We start from the raw sequence: 13,203 nt of genomic DNA, 5'->3' as shown, positions 1-13,203 counted from the left end.
TTCTCGATTATGAAGCTGACCTCAAGGGTCTTCACAAGCTGCATCTCCGGGCAGAGAGTCCCAGGGGATTGACAAAACTGGGGTCAAGATATCACTTCGCCCTGACGATGTGAATAAAGCAGCTGCCACGACTGAAGCGTCTCGCCTTGAGATATGAACGTGTGCTGACGTGGGAATTTATATATTTGGCCAATTTCCCACGAAGGCAAATGTGAATGGTAAGAGAATCCTGCAGTGGTTGTGTGGCTATGAGTCAGCTACAGGGGCAATGCGCTCCCAGATCGATGAGGGTATTTCGAAGATCACCTTATACGAGCATGTTCAACAACCTCTGACCACTCAAAAGGTCGGCGGCATCACTGATGACCGGATAGAAGCACACCGCGTTGATGCTCATGGTTATACAGGCCTTACGTCAACTATAGTCACACGAAAACACTCGCCTCAGCCTGACCGCTCGAATGTGAGAAGCACGCACGCAAGCCATTGTTGAGAGGGTTTCGGATCCGTGTCGTTCCCTGTGAAACCAGGACAAATCCTCAATCCTGTGATGAAGCTATCGTTTCCTGCGATACACAAAGGACAAAAGGACATTGGGGATTGTAAGAAAGTGGATGTCGAAGGAAAATTAGCGTCAGAATCGAAGATCAAATCCGCCATTTGGTAGCAGTTTCAACGACGAAGATCTTTGCCAGGTAATATACGAGCACTCCGTACAACTGCTCGTCCAGGAAAATGCGTACTCGGTACAGGATGATGGGAGGATTCGCCCCCTGAACCTGCTCAGGCGGCCATCGGGTTCCCCAGTTTCGGCAGTCGGCAGTGCCAGGGCCTGAAATTGAGCATTGAGGCTCACTACCATTTAGCATCATGCGCATGCTCTCCTGTCCCCGGATTGATCGCTCAGCCTGTGTTTGATGGACTGTTGACATTGTGGTTTTCTCCCGCTGGACCGTACGGAGGCTGGAGACGAAGACATTACCGGCGACAAAGGTTTCAAGCCACCATACCCCCTCTAACTTTGTCACGAAAGCAACCGCAGTCAACTTGCGAGACACTTTTTGAGTTCCCAACCCCTCGAATTGGTGGGATTTCATTTTGCACGGTCTGGACTAGCCCCTGGGCCCCAGCTGGGTGTACCTAAGGAGCCTCCTCGCCTCCTGGAGGCTTCCTGGGAGACCTGAGCCCTCGCCTGGCGCCCGTTAAATTAGCTCTGGTTCCAGATGCAGCTGACGCGCCCTGGGTGAACGCCTCTTTTCTTGCCCAAAACGGCGAATAAACACCACGTGGAGATTGGAGATTGTCCCTTATCCGCAAACTAACCCGACTTCCAAGGCCTATTGAAGGCTCTGGAGTCTGGACCACCCCTGTCTTTCTCCAGCTGACGCCTCGCCTAGGACATGGTCAAAGTGGCTTGATTGCTAGCCACGGGAGTACGAGGACTCCCTGAGTGCCTCCTCATGCTACCAGCATTTCCACAGTCAGCATCTCTATCGCGGGAGATGTCATTGCATTGCGGATGTTCTAGAGACATGCTGGTTCTCTATCTGTTCATATACTTGTATGCATCTCGGTTCTCTATGCACACATCAGCCAGCATGGGCTTGCCTGGGGAAGAGCTATCGAGGAACTTTTTCCATGGGCCATCGCTATTCAGGTTCCACCATCCCGGACTTGCGGTCTCGGCTCTGCAAACCATGGGGGTGGTTAACGACCTGGGCGCCCCGAGCGCTAAGCTGGGGTGGCTTTGCTGGCCAACCGTTTCTGGCCATTGGCTTTTTCCACATGTTGGCTTCTTCCGGTGTTCTTTTTGCGCCTCTCGAATGTCACACATCCGAGAATCTGCGAATCGATGGCCTGAAAGTCTGACGCTGACGATTGTCAATCAACTCCTCGATCCTCAGTGGAACGATTTGGGCTAGAACAAGATGGCTGACTGCAGGTGTCAGGGGTCGTTGCACCTTGCCTGGTCGCTATCTCATCCACACCCTCTTCACGGATGCCCAGTGTCGAAGCCACTAGCAGGAGAAACCACTTCGCTTGGTCTCCTTAACCCTGTACACCTATCGTACGGCGGGCGAGGTGGGTGGTCTGCACGAGATAATATAATAAGTAAACTTTCAGGCCAGCATGGTTGGAGTTTTTTGGTTTCCAACTTTGCTGAGCCGCCGCATTCAAATTCTCTGGTCGCCCCAGCCTGATTGTGCTTTTCTATCCTCCACTCGTTCCTAGATCGTGTTTCTACAAGAACCAAACTCGAAGCGAGCCGAATCATCCTCACCTCTCATAGTCTTCAACATGGCAGCTCCAGGTGTTTTACAAGTCGGAATTTGTGGCGCCGGTGTTGCTGGACTGAGTGCCGCTATTGCTTTGAGAAAAATCGGCCATGACGTTGAGGTAGGTCAAGCCCATCTCCAAAAGACCACCTCTTCGTACTTTAGTCCAGATTCTACGATCAGAAAACACTGACTCTTTTGCACTTAGATCTTTGAGCGCTCTCATTTCAAGAACGAAAATGGCGCCGCCGTCTCTATTCCGCCAAACGGTACTCGGGTTCTGGAGCATTGGGGATTTGACCCCATCAAAGCTGGAGGGATCGAGAATATCCAGGTAAGGAGGATTGATTGGGGATCTACGTCCCAGGAGATATGATTACTCTATCTCTACAACTGGGATCCTCGCCCGCCACTAGTAGAGGTTGTCAGCTGACAGACGCATCCAGGTTCGTCGACCAAAAGGTGACACACTGGAACCAATGGCCCCAACATTGAACTTCGCAAATGCGGAACAACTATACGGCAATAAGTGGTTCTTCTACCACCGGGTCGACATGCATCGCCGCCTGAAGGAACAAGCTGAGGAAGCTGGGGCGATCATCCGGCTGGGAAACCAAGTGATGGATGTGGACCCGGAGACTGGGATTGTATCATTGAAGGATGGCACGAGAGTGCAAAAAGATCTTGTTATTATCGCTGATGGCCAGCATGTTAGCATTACTCATGACCAACTATATCGCGATACATTCACTGACTTGTTACCAGGATCGCTTAAACGCCAAGATCACCGGCAAGGAAGTCCCCATGAAGAGGAGCGGCCAGACAGCATATCGATGCCTCATTCCCATGAAGGAGATCCTCGCGGACGAGGAGACCAAGTTCCTGTTCGAGAACCAGCCGCCTGGGTTCTGGGCCCCCGCCTTGCCGTCCAAGGGTGTTATGGCTGTCACCTATCCTTGCAGAAACAACGAAATTCTCAATGTCTTAGCTGTGCACCGGAGACTCGGTCAGCATGCAACCAGTGAGGACGATGTGGTGATTGAAGACTGGAACTTCCCCGCCACCCACGAGGACTTGGAGAAAGTTCTTGATGGTTTCCACCCAGCTGTGAAAAAGGTCTTTTTGAAGTCACCCGAGGTCAAGGTCTACACCCAGATGAAGCGAGATCCCTTGAGCAAGATGACCAAGGGCAAGGCTGTCTTGATTGGCGATGCCTGCCACCCTATGCTCCTGACTCATGCTCAGGGTGTTTCATCCTCCATCGAAGATGCTGCCGCTCTCGAGCTTTTCCTCGCCGACGTCCCAGCCAGCGGAGACGTTACCTCTGCTCCGTCACAGAAACTGCTCCAACGTTTGGCCCAGTTCGAAGCCTTCCGCCTACCCCGAGTTTCAGCGACACAGATTCTGACAGACCCTGTCGTTCCCGGACCTCAAGCAGCAGCCAACTATGCAAAGCAAGAGGCCGAAATCCGAAAATACTACTCTGGCCCTCTGCCACCCACGGGATCTATGCCGCACAGCCCTCCGATCTGCCAGTTCTTCTTTGGATATGATGTAAGGAAAGAAGCCATGAAATTCCTTGCAGACCTCAAGGGCGAGACACAGACGAATGGCGTTATCCCGGCACCCTTGGCTGCTCCCACGACACAGGAGACAGTCATCCCAGCACCAGCACCAGCACCAGCTCCAGTTCAGCCGCTTGCCGAGGTGAGGTCTGTTACACCGCCCGTTACAAAGGAGACAGCCGATGTCAGCGCAATGGAACAGAAGATCAAGGAGCTCGAGCGCAGACTGGCCGAGATGGAGAGTAAATTGGCCGGGATGAGCGTCCAAATATCCTTCAGGGAGGTCCAGCCAACGCCACCCGAGTCACCGCCTACCGCGTTCGGGAGATCCCCGTTCATCGTCACCGCTCCTTGAACCGAAATACCTGTTCTAGAGCGGATTTTATAATTTGCAAGGTCCGGGAGGGAAAAGTATGTTAGTGTATAACATGGAGGCTCTGTGGTGGAAGCGGGAGTAACGGAAACTTCAAGACATGGGATATGTGAGCGTCTCGATATTAGCGCCATCTAATGAAGTACATTTCTGGTTCAATTCATAACTGTTTTGTCTCGCGCAGAGGTGATCTTATGCTACTGTAATAATAAATCAGCTTAACTTCCATTACCATAGGCTCATGGCAATATTCTCAGCCTCGTCGCGCTAATCGTTCAATCGCGGTGCGGCTTGGCGGAGCAGCGCCGAATCTACCTCAACTGAATCTGCCTGCCCATGTGAGGACGAGCTTGTTCCCAAATCGCAGAGATGTTCTGCTTTTTCTTGTCTTTTCTTGGTTTTAACCCTCTCGTCGGCGCTGGGCGCGTGTAATCTTTGCACCTGCCGACACAGAAGATGCGGCTCCAAATCCTCATCCAACGCCACTCTCTCCCGCCTGTCACCATCATCCACACGACAGGCAGCGGCCCCGCCTCACATACCAAGTCCCGCGCAGCTACGGTCGCCGATCTCCTCGCCGACGTTAATGACCTCGTTCCTCTCGAGTCTGCGGACGGCGAATGGGGCCTGGAAGACTACGTTGTCGAAGTCGCTGCCACTGCGGACCAACACTTGACCTACGAGTGCTTGCATTACCAACCCTTGCACAATGTGTTGAGAGAAGATGATGAGGTGGTGATTAGGGCGCTGAGCAGTGAGGATCTAAGGATCAGGAGGCTAGGTGGACGCCATCAGATCACCGGCGACGGCAGACATTTGATTGATGGTGTGGCATTCGGAAAACAGTGGCTGAAGAAGACTGCAAGGCCGGGTATTGTCATTCCACCTAGAAAGAGGAGGAGGATTCTCTTTGACGAGGATGCCGATGATACGGCCGGGGATGATGCTAAGCGCATTCTCCCCGTTGCTGCTGAGGAGGACAATTACATGGATGCTTTGGTGCCGTTTGCGAATCAAGAAGAAGAGGAGGATGACGACGAAGACGATGGCGACTATGTCGATGAAAGCGATCCTGATACTGACGAGGCACGATTTCAAATCACCATCAGAGAAGAATTCGATGATGCTGATGCCGACTCAGAAGGCGAAGTCGAGCTGAATGGCGGAGATGAAGACGAGCATCTCTCGTCAGAGCTTAAGCACTTGCTTGAAGAGGCCGCCGAGATTGAACAAGCTGCCAACATGTCTATTGCATTACAAGTCCTCGACAGAAAGCTGAAGAGAAAACGAGACGTCGGCGATGATGGCGAAGAGCACGAAAATGAGACATTTGAAGGGTTCTCCTCTCCCCCACATGGCTCGCCTGCCAAAGTCGATGGCTGGCCCAATAGTCAAGAGGGCGGTAGGGCCGAGTGGGGGGACGATGGGGACGAAAGCGCGGACAGCATGATGAGGGAGATCGCAAATCGACAAGCCGAAAAGCCTGCCAGAAACGTTGTCGAGGATGATGACGATGTCGATGACTCCGACGATTCAGATGTGATCTCGAGCTCCGATGTCACATCTTCCGACTCTGATGCTGATAGTATGATGGAAGATATTGCCATGCAGCAAGCCAAGAAGCGAGCTTTGAACCTCATCAGAGATGACGGGGATGATGTTGACGACATGTCATCGAGTTTTGATCTGCAGAAAGATGAGAGTGACAGTGATAGCTCCTCCACCTCAGAATCCGAGTCTGATTCTGTGGAAAGCAGCTCGTCAGGATCTACAACCTCTACGGAATCTGAATCCGAATCCGAATCCGATTCCGAATCAGATGGGGAAGAGACGAAGGCAGAGAAAGCTTTCATATCTAAGGCAACGACTTCGACAGCATTCCCATCAACAACAGTCTCCCAGGCGAACCCAGCTCCAGCAAGGCCGCCAAAGCCATCGGTAGGCGTTCCTTTCCAGGGAACAAATCGGACGCGCTATAACAATGACAGGGCTAAAAAAAGGAAGCGGCTAAATGAACTGAAGAAGCAAGGGCTGCTACCTGAGAATGCAGGCTTTGACGAACTGGCAAAGTACGAGACCATACAACAACAGGAGATGGCAGCGCAACATACGGTGCTCGTCGAAGAACGAGCTGACGGCCCAATCCAAGAAGATGTCCAAGATGTGAAAGCTGGTGAAGACACAACGGCCGAATCAAATGTGAATGAGGTCGAGAAAGAGAATGAGAGCCCTTCGAATGATGCAGAAGCAGCAATCACAAACGAGGCTCCAGCCGAGCCTGTATCCGCTGATCTCAAGGCACTTGGGACGGCACAGATTGAACCTGCAATGGCCATGGAGTCGGCTCCAAAGAGAGCTAGACTCGACGTGGCTAGTACTCGTCGTCTTGTCTTCGGATCCCTTGGATTGAGAGCGCCCAAGAACGCCGAAGAGAGGCAGGCTTTGAGGGAGAAGTTGTCGCAAAACAGTCGGCAACCAATAAATCAAAAAGGGCGTGGTGACGGCCGTACTTTGGAATCTCCCCAGCGCCTACCAGCTGTGGAGAACGACGACGATTCATGGAAGAACAAATTGATTGTAGCGGCAGTCGAATGTGAAGAGCCTGGGAAGTCCTTGCCGCCACCACCATTTCCGTTTGAGCAGGGGTGGGCAAAGCCAGCTAAAAACAAGCGGAAGCTACGTGATCAAAGCCAATACTATCAGAGCAGACATGACCAGCCTCGCGAGAAAGGCGGAGCGTCCTTTGAACCCAATGTCTCAACTCTAGAGTACGATGACGTCTCCGCTCAAGTTTCAGCTAACGAAGCTGTGTCAACCGCTGACGGGAATTCAGAGGTTATGCCGACTTGGGAGGATATTGACGTTCTTCCAGAGCTTGAGCAGGCAATGATCTTGCCAGGAGCAACCGTTGCCTACAAAGAATTGCACGTGGATGCCTCGACAAATTATCAGCCAGAAGTGTCTCAATACAGAATTGGTCAAGTGTCGCATGTGGATGAAGACGGTACTGTGCACCTTCACCTGACGAAGAGTTCAATGGCCGCAGATTCCAAAGGCAAAACCGATCCACAAACAGGCGAAAGAGTCTACGGAAAGTTCGAGCTGACCAACGAAGATGCCGATGAAGGAGTTGATGACGGTCGTCGCGAGGTTTCGATCTCAGATATGATTTCTGCGAAACTTGTCAAACCCTCTGTGATCCAAGTTCCCGATAGTAGCCATGTCAGTGTTCCAAGAGGGGGCGAAGCACCCATGTTGCCGAGCGACGACCAATTCGCTGTCATCCCGGAGTCAGCCGACCAAAATATCCAGGTGAAGGAAGCAGAAAAGCCAAGTGCAGCTGTGCAAATGATCGATACCCCTCGCAAGGAGGAGATCAACGGGATAATCAAGGAGGCTGGCTTCAACTCAGCTCTAGATGGGGAATTACTGGAGCCTATACCCAGCCCTGCTACAAGCGAACAAGCAGCCCCTAGCCCCGGCGATGCATTAACTCAGTCGCAAGGACAATATCCTCACAGATTTCGTCCAAGATCACCTAATGTCGATTTGGCTTTTCCGGGTGTGACAACTTCGTCGGACGTGGATGCACATGCCACTTACCATGCAGGACCTAATGTCACCGACGCCACAGGGAGCTCTCAGGTCTCTCCAACGTCGTCGCCACACATGCCGACCCAGGAAACTGTTGACTATCCTCATATCTCTCAAATAGATATCAATTCTTCGGAACCTACGCGCACCACCAATAGCAGCTCACATCAAGATGCACAGAAGTGCTCACTAACTCCGGTTCTTGACCTATCCTCCATTGCTTCTGGCCAGAAGCAAGCTTCAATCGAGGGGTCAGTTGAGAAGAAAAGTGAATTAGATTCTAACAACCTCGGAAATGAACACCCGGGTCATCCAGAGGACGTGCCTGACTCAATAAAGTCCGAGGTGTCAGAGTCTCAATCACAAAAGACTTCGATACCTTCTCAAAACACAGAGGGAGACGACGAAGAAAATGCAGACAGTGGTTCTTTTTTAGGAGAAGTTGGGTACGATGGTCAAGACTCCTCGTACCATGACTCAGGGATCAGTGATGATGACAGCGACCTGCCTTCTCTGATTGAGCTTGTGTCCAATCAAAATTACCGCAAGAAAGTATCTCCTCCAGCCCCAGCCAGGAAATCTCTCCGCAATGCCACGAAAAAGACAGGAAGGGCAGCTTTATCGAGTGGTCCTGATCTTGGGGATTCAAGTCAGACCGACATTAAGCAGCCACAAAGTCAGAGGGAGCCAAGGCTGTCTCAGATTCCTTCAGGATCACCTGTGGTTGACCTGACTTTCTTGAGCGACCAAAAAAGCCCTATCATAAATATGGACGATGATAGTGATCCGATTTACGCCCGGAAGAAGACTAAGTCTGAAATCAACGGCTTGGGTTGGAACACGAGTACGAGAACCGGCAAGCAGGATGGCGGGATTGGGACCAGAAGATTGCTCACATCGAAGAAGGTTAGAGACTAATACTGACTGATGTGCATAAAAGAGAGAAGCCGAGTGCAGCTGGGATGGGCCATGTTCCGTATGCTGTAAAGCCATGAATAGTCTTAGGACATAGCCACTTATGAAAACATTACCAGCGGAACCACTTCATGTAAGGTAATGGTAATGATAATGTGTTGATAACTCCTCTGCCCTCCTGATTCTTGCGGATCTGGCAGCCTTGCCGGTTGGACGAAGGAGGCCGCAAGGCTGCAAGGCTGAGATCGGCGTCATCGCGCCGCTGCGCTCCCGAATGCTTCGCGACAGTCTGGCTTCTTCACGCGATCTCTTTTTGCCATCAAATTGGCCCGGATTCTGCAAGGACATAACCAGCTGTCTCCCTCTGAGGCTGTCGCTTGTAGTTGCTCTGTGGTTTCATAATGTGTCGTCGGTAACGCTTGCATACACCCTGCCATGATGGCCCAGAGACGTAATGGGGTCTTCACGATCCTCCTCTGTAAGTCATGCGCGTACTGAAGTCTGACCCCCGGACTAATTATCGTCTACAGACTTGGCCATCGCTTTCGCGATCCTCGTTCCTGCTTGTCAAACCTCGACGACCGTCAGAGCCGAACTCGTGGACTCTGAGCTTGATTCACCTCGAAGCCAGCAAGAGAAACAAAACTACTGGGCGCAGGGTGGAAATGACATAGTTCACGAGATATGGTCGGTGTTGCGCGACTTTGAACCAACATGGAAGGACAGCGTGACTCCAGCTCAACCTACTGGTCTCCTGGGAACCGTGTGGCACTATACGAGGATAATCTTCCGCGCGCTGTTCATGAATACACCTACGCGGGAGGACAGCAATGCTCCGAAGGTCAAGGGAGACTTGAAGAAGGGCGTGGATTCCCTCAAAGCGGCGGCCTCTTTCGACGACCCAGACGCCATTTTCCTGCTGGCCGAGATGAATTTCTACGGCAACTTCTCACACCCGCGCGACCTCGAGAGAGCCAAATACTGGTACCACCGGCTGGCTGACCTGGACGGCAATTCCACGGCGCAATACATGTTGGGATTGATGTACGGCACGGGAATTGGCGGTTTGGAGAGAGACCAGGCAAAGGCCCTCCTATACCACACATTTGCCGCGGAACAAGAGAACATCAAGTCGGAAATGACGCTGGCGTACAGATATCATGCCGGCATTGGGTGTTCCAGAAGCTGCGACAAGGCTGTGTCTTACTATAAAAGAGTCGCCGACAAGGCCATGTCGTATTGGCAATCCGGTCCGCCGGGCGGCCACTCCTTTGTCCGTAACTCATACCGCTGGGTGGAAGTCGACGGAGGCATATACGGCGAAGGCGCGAGTGTGAGCTCCTCAGGCCCCAACGCTCCTCGAGATGGCGTCACCGCAGCACACATCGACTATGTCCTCGACTACCTCGACACGAAAGAACGACAAGGTGACCTCAACGCCATTATCACACTGGGCAAGCACTACTACGAAGCCCCCCGGGGCTACAAGTGCAATTTCCGCAAAGCGCAGCGTCAATTCATGAAAGTCGCGCGGGTCTACTGGACCAAGGACGGCAAGGTGTCCCCAAAAGCACCAAAGGGGATCGAGCGCGTCGCAGGAAAAGCGGCGGCCTATATTGGGCGCATGCTCCTCCGCGGCGAGGGGATGGAACAAAACTTTGAAAAGGCTCAAACTTGGTTCAAACGAGGCATTGCCCTGGGCGATTCCTTCGCGCAATATCACATGGGCCTGATGTACCGCGATGGCTTGGGTGTGTCCCAGAATGGGGCGCGTGCTGGCTCATACTTAAAGGCCGCCGCGGAACAGTCTCTCCCCTTGGCACAGTCGGCGCTGGGAGTGCTGTTCTTGGACCAAGGGGACATTGAGACCGCCGGGCGTTACTTCGAACTCGCTGCGGGCGCGGGCGTGATGGAGTCGTTCTACTATCTTGCCGAGCTCACCAACCAAGGAGTCGGCCGTGAGCGGAACTGCGGCCTGGCAGCTGCCTACTATAAGGTGGTCGCCGAAAGGGCAGAAGTCTTGCATTCCTCTTTTGTGGAAGCAAACTCGGCGTATGAGAGAGGGGACTTTGAACGAGCATATATTGCTTCCGTTATGGCCGCGGAGCAGGGCTATGAGAATGCCCAAGCCAACGTGGCGTACTTGCTCGATCACAAGACGTCGGTGATATCGCTGCCAAACCTTGGTATTCCTCTCGTCTCGACAATCAAGCCGAGCTCAAAGAAGAGCAAGCTGCTTAACGATCAGCTCCTGGCTCTCGCATACTTCACCCGCTCCGCCAAACAAGCCAACGTCGACTCCTTGATCAAAATGGGCGACTATTACCTCTCCCTCTCGTCGCCCACCAACGCAGCGCTCACGCTTTTCCCGACCGAAGACAATGCTGAGGCAAAGACCAACCTGGAGAAAGCAACGACATGCTATACCACGGCCGCCGAGACCCACCACTCGGCGCAAGCCCTCTGGAACCTCGGGTGGATGCATGAAAACGGCATCGGCAGCGTCACGCAGGATTTCCACATGGCCAAGCGCTACTACGACCTCGCGCTGGAGATGAACCAGGAGGCATATTTGCCTGTGACTCTCGCCCTGGCGAAATTGCGACTGCGAAGCTGGTGGAACGGCGTGAGCGGCGGCAAGGTCAACGGCATCAAGGACGAGGAAGGGGACGAGGAACAGAGGCGGCCCAAGACATGGATCGAGTGGGTGAACAGATTCCTGGACGCGGCAGAGGAGATGGACGCGCGCGAGGCGGAGGCTCTGGCGAGGGAGCGCGACGGCGACGACGAGCTTCTGGGCTACGCCGACCCGGGCATGGCCCCCGGTGGCGGCAACGCCGAGTACGCCGATCACCGACCCGCGCACGCGCATGGGCAGCAGGGCGGCGGAGGAGGAGTTGGCGGGCAGGGTAGAGTCGAAGGCGACGTCTACGGCGCTGACGAGTGGGACGAGTTCGACGACGGCCTCGTCGAGAGCCTCATCATCATCGCCCTCGCCGGCGCCTTGGCCCTGCTGGTCTACGCCCGCCAGGCCAGGCAGAGGGTCTTGGAGGAGGAGAGACGTCAAGCCCAGAACCGGGATCAAACTCAGGGCTTCGCGCAGGGGCCCGCTCCTCAGCAACCGCAACCGCAGCAGCAGCAGCCACCGATTCCAGGCCAGCCTGACGGAGATGGCCAGGACAGAGGCATGTTCCCGCCGCCGGGGGATCTGGATTGGAATAATTGGGTTGCTGGCGGGATCGGGCATTGAGACGTTGAAATGTGTCTATTGTATCATGGTAACGGGGTATAAGATGATGTTTTAAGAATTCTTCTCCTCGGGCCCCTCCTGAGCAAGTTAAGACCTTTAGAGGCTATGTAAATCAGGTACATAACATACTCTACGAGCTTGTTTTTAGCTTGAGTTGAGATATATTGACTCCGACAACTGGCTCCGGCTGCTTCATCACGACTGTGAAAGAAAATACCGGAGCTTTTCTGCTCTCCAATTCTGGCTGTCTGTCGGCAAGTATGCATCGCTGTGCAAAGGATACAATCCAAACTGCCGGGGCTCTGGCAATGCCTGAATTGACCGACCCTTTGATACAGAGCTTCATCCAAATGCGCACATCATTCTGTGCGTCGACATGGAAACCTTCAGGCACGTGTGGTTGACGCTTCCAATAGAAGCGAGGTGTTTCCCATTCTCAAGTGCTTCCGCTGTACCTCGTTTCTCACGCCGGAGGAAATCAGACTCGAACCCATTCCACGCCTCAAACAAGGCTGACAGAGCAGTGAGCCATGGTGTAAGGAGACGAGTGTGTGATCGCAGATGCAATGTGACTGTCGGACCATTATTGCACCTTGAGGTCGAGGTTGTCCCTGCCGTCAACACTGATGAGTACAGTGAAATTGTGGCAGTGTCGTCGTGGCGGGTTCGACTCTCGGTCGCTCAGCTCGCATTCCAGACCCGGAGTACTCGAGGCGGGTGACTAGGAGCTTCGTCGCTGGTCCATTGAGGAGAATCCAGAGGAGTAGCACGTCGTCAAGCACCACTAGTACTGTCGTGCACAGTCTGCACCTTCTTATATTCCTCCTCCAGCTGTCTCTGCATGTCAAAGTCGGCCTGCCTTTCTCTCTTGATGCGTTGCTGTTCCATGTCCCTAACGACGCCGGCGTGCATGGCCTGCAGAAGAAGGGAAGAGTCAGCGTCGACATTCACACATGCGCAATAGTCCATCAGACACTGGATCGGAACTGGGGACGAATGAGGAGAAAGTACATACAGCCTGTTCGGCGGTCTGGGCCCAGTGGACAAAGGCGACTACGCCGGCGGTGCCCAGAATAGTGCTGAGGAGGGTGATCTTCGAGGCTGTAGACATTGTAGTTGAACGGACTGAGGCGATGTCTCTGGAGAGAAAGCAATGAAAGAAGAGAACAAAATGTTTAAGCGGGCTGGAATTGGGGAAGGGGAGCTCCGCAGCTTCGAGACAGCTCGGCG

At 53.3% G+C, this 13,203-nt stretch overlaps 4 protein-coding genes across 4 annotated transcripts; 3 read left to right on the top strand and 1 right to left on the bottom strand.

Annotated features, from left to right (window-relative positions):
• Positions 1-2,111: 2,111 nt before the first annotated feature.
• Positions 2,112-4,410, top strand: PV07_02741 (uncharacterized protein). The gene is made up of 4 exons (XM_016389372.1): positions 2,112-2,397; positions 2,485-2,610; positions 2,723-2,986; positions 3,042-4,410. Exons 1-4 carry the CDS (start codon positions 2,299-2,301, stop codon positions 4,194-4,196), a joined length of 1,644 nt encoding a protein of 547 aa, XP_016251274.1. The 5' UTR covers positions 2,112-2,298; the 3' UTR covers positions 4,197-4,410.
• A 142-nt stretch (positions 4,411-4,552) lies between these two features.
• Positions 4,553-8,861, top strand: PV07_02740 (uncharacterized protein). The gene has a single exon (XM_016389371.1). The coding sequence runs from the start codon at positions 4,671-4,673 to the stop codon at positions 8,724-8,726; it is 4,056 nt and encodes a 1,351-aa protein (XP_016251273.1). The 5' UTR covers positions 4,553-4,670; the 3' UTR covers positions 8,727-8,861.
• Positions 8,862-9,014: 153 nt separating this feature from the next.
• Positions 9,015-12,164, top strand: PV07_02739 (uncharacterized protein). The gene is made up of 2 exons (XM_016389370.1): positions 9,015-9,201; positions 9,254-12,164. The coding sequence occupies exons 1-2, from the start codon at positions 9,159-9,161 to the stop codon at positions 11,971-11,973; spliced, it is 2,763 nt and encodes a 920-aa protein (XP_016251272.1). The 5' UTR covers positions 9,015-9,158; the 3' UTR covers positions 11,974-12,164.
• Positions 12,006-13,128, bottom strand: PV07_02738 (uncharacterized protein). The gene is made up of 2 exons (XM_016389369.1): positions 12,989-13,128; positions 12,006-12,888 (listed from the first exon to the last, which is right to left on the bottom strand). Exons 1-2 carry the CDS (start codon positions 13,082-13,084, stop codon positions 12,748-12,750), a joined length of 237 nt encoding a protein of 78 aa, XP_016251271.1. The 5' UTR covers positions 13,085-13,128; the 3' UTR covers positions 12,006-12,747.
• Between the last annotated feature and the right edge of the window lie 75 nt (positions 13,129-13,203).

Source organism: Cladophialophora immunda, assembly GCF_000835495.1.
Source record: "Cladophialophora immunda strain CBS 83496 unplaced genomic scaffold supercont1.2, whole genome shotgun sequence".
NCBI classification, from domain to species: domain Eukaryota; kingdom Fungi; phylum Ascomycota; class Eurotiomycetes; order Chaetothyriales; family Herpotrichiellaceae; genus Cladophialophora; species Cladophialophora immunda.
This window is presented reverse-complemented; position numbering and strand designations above follow the sequence as displayed.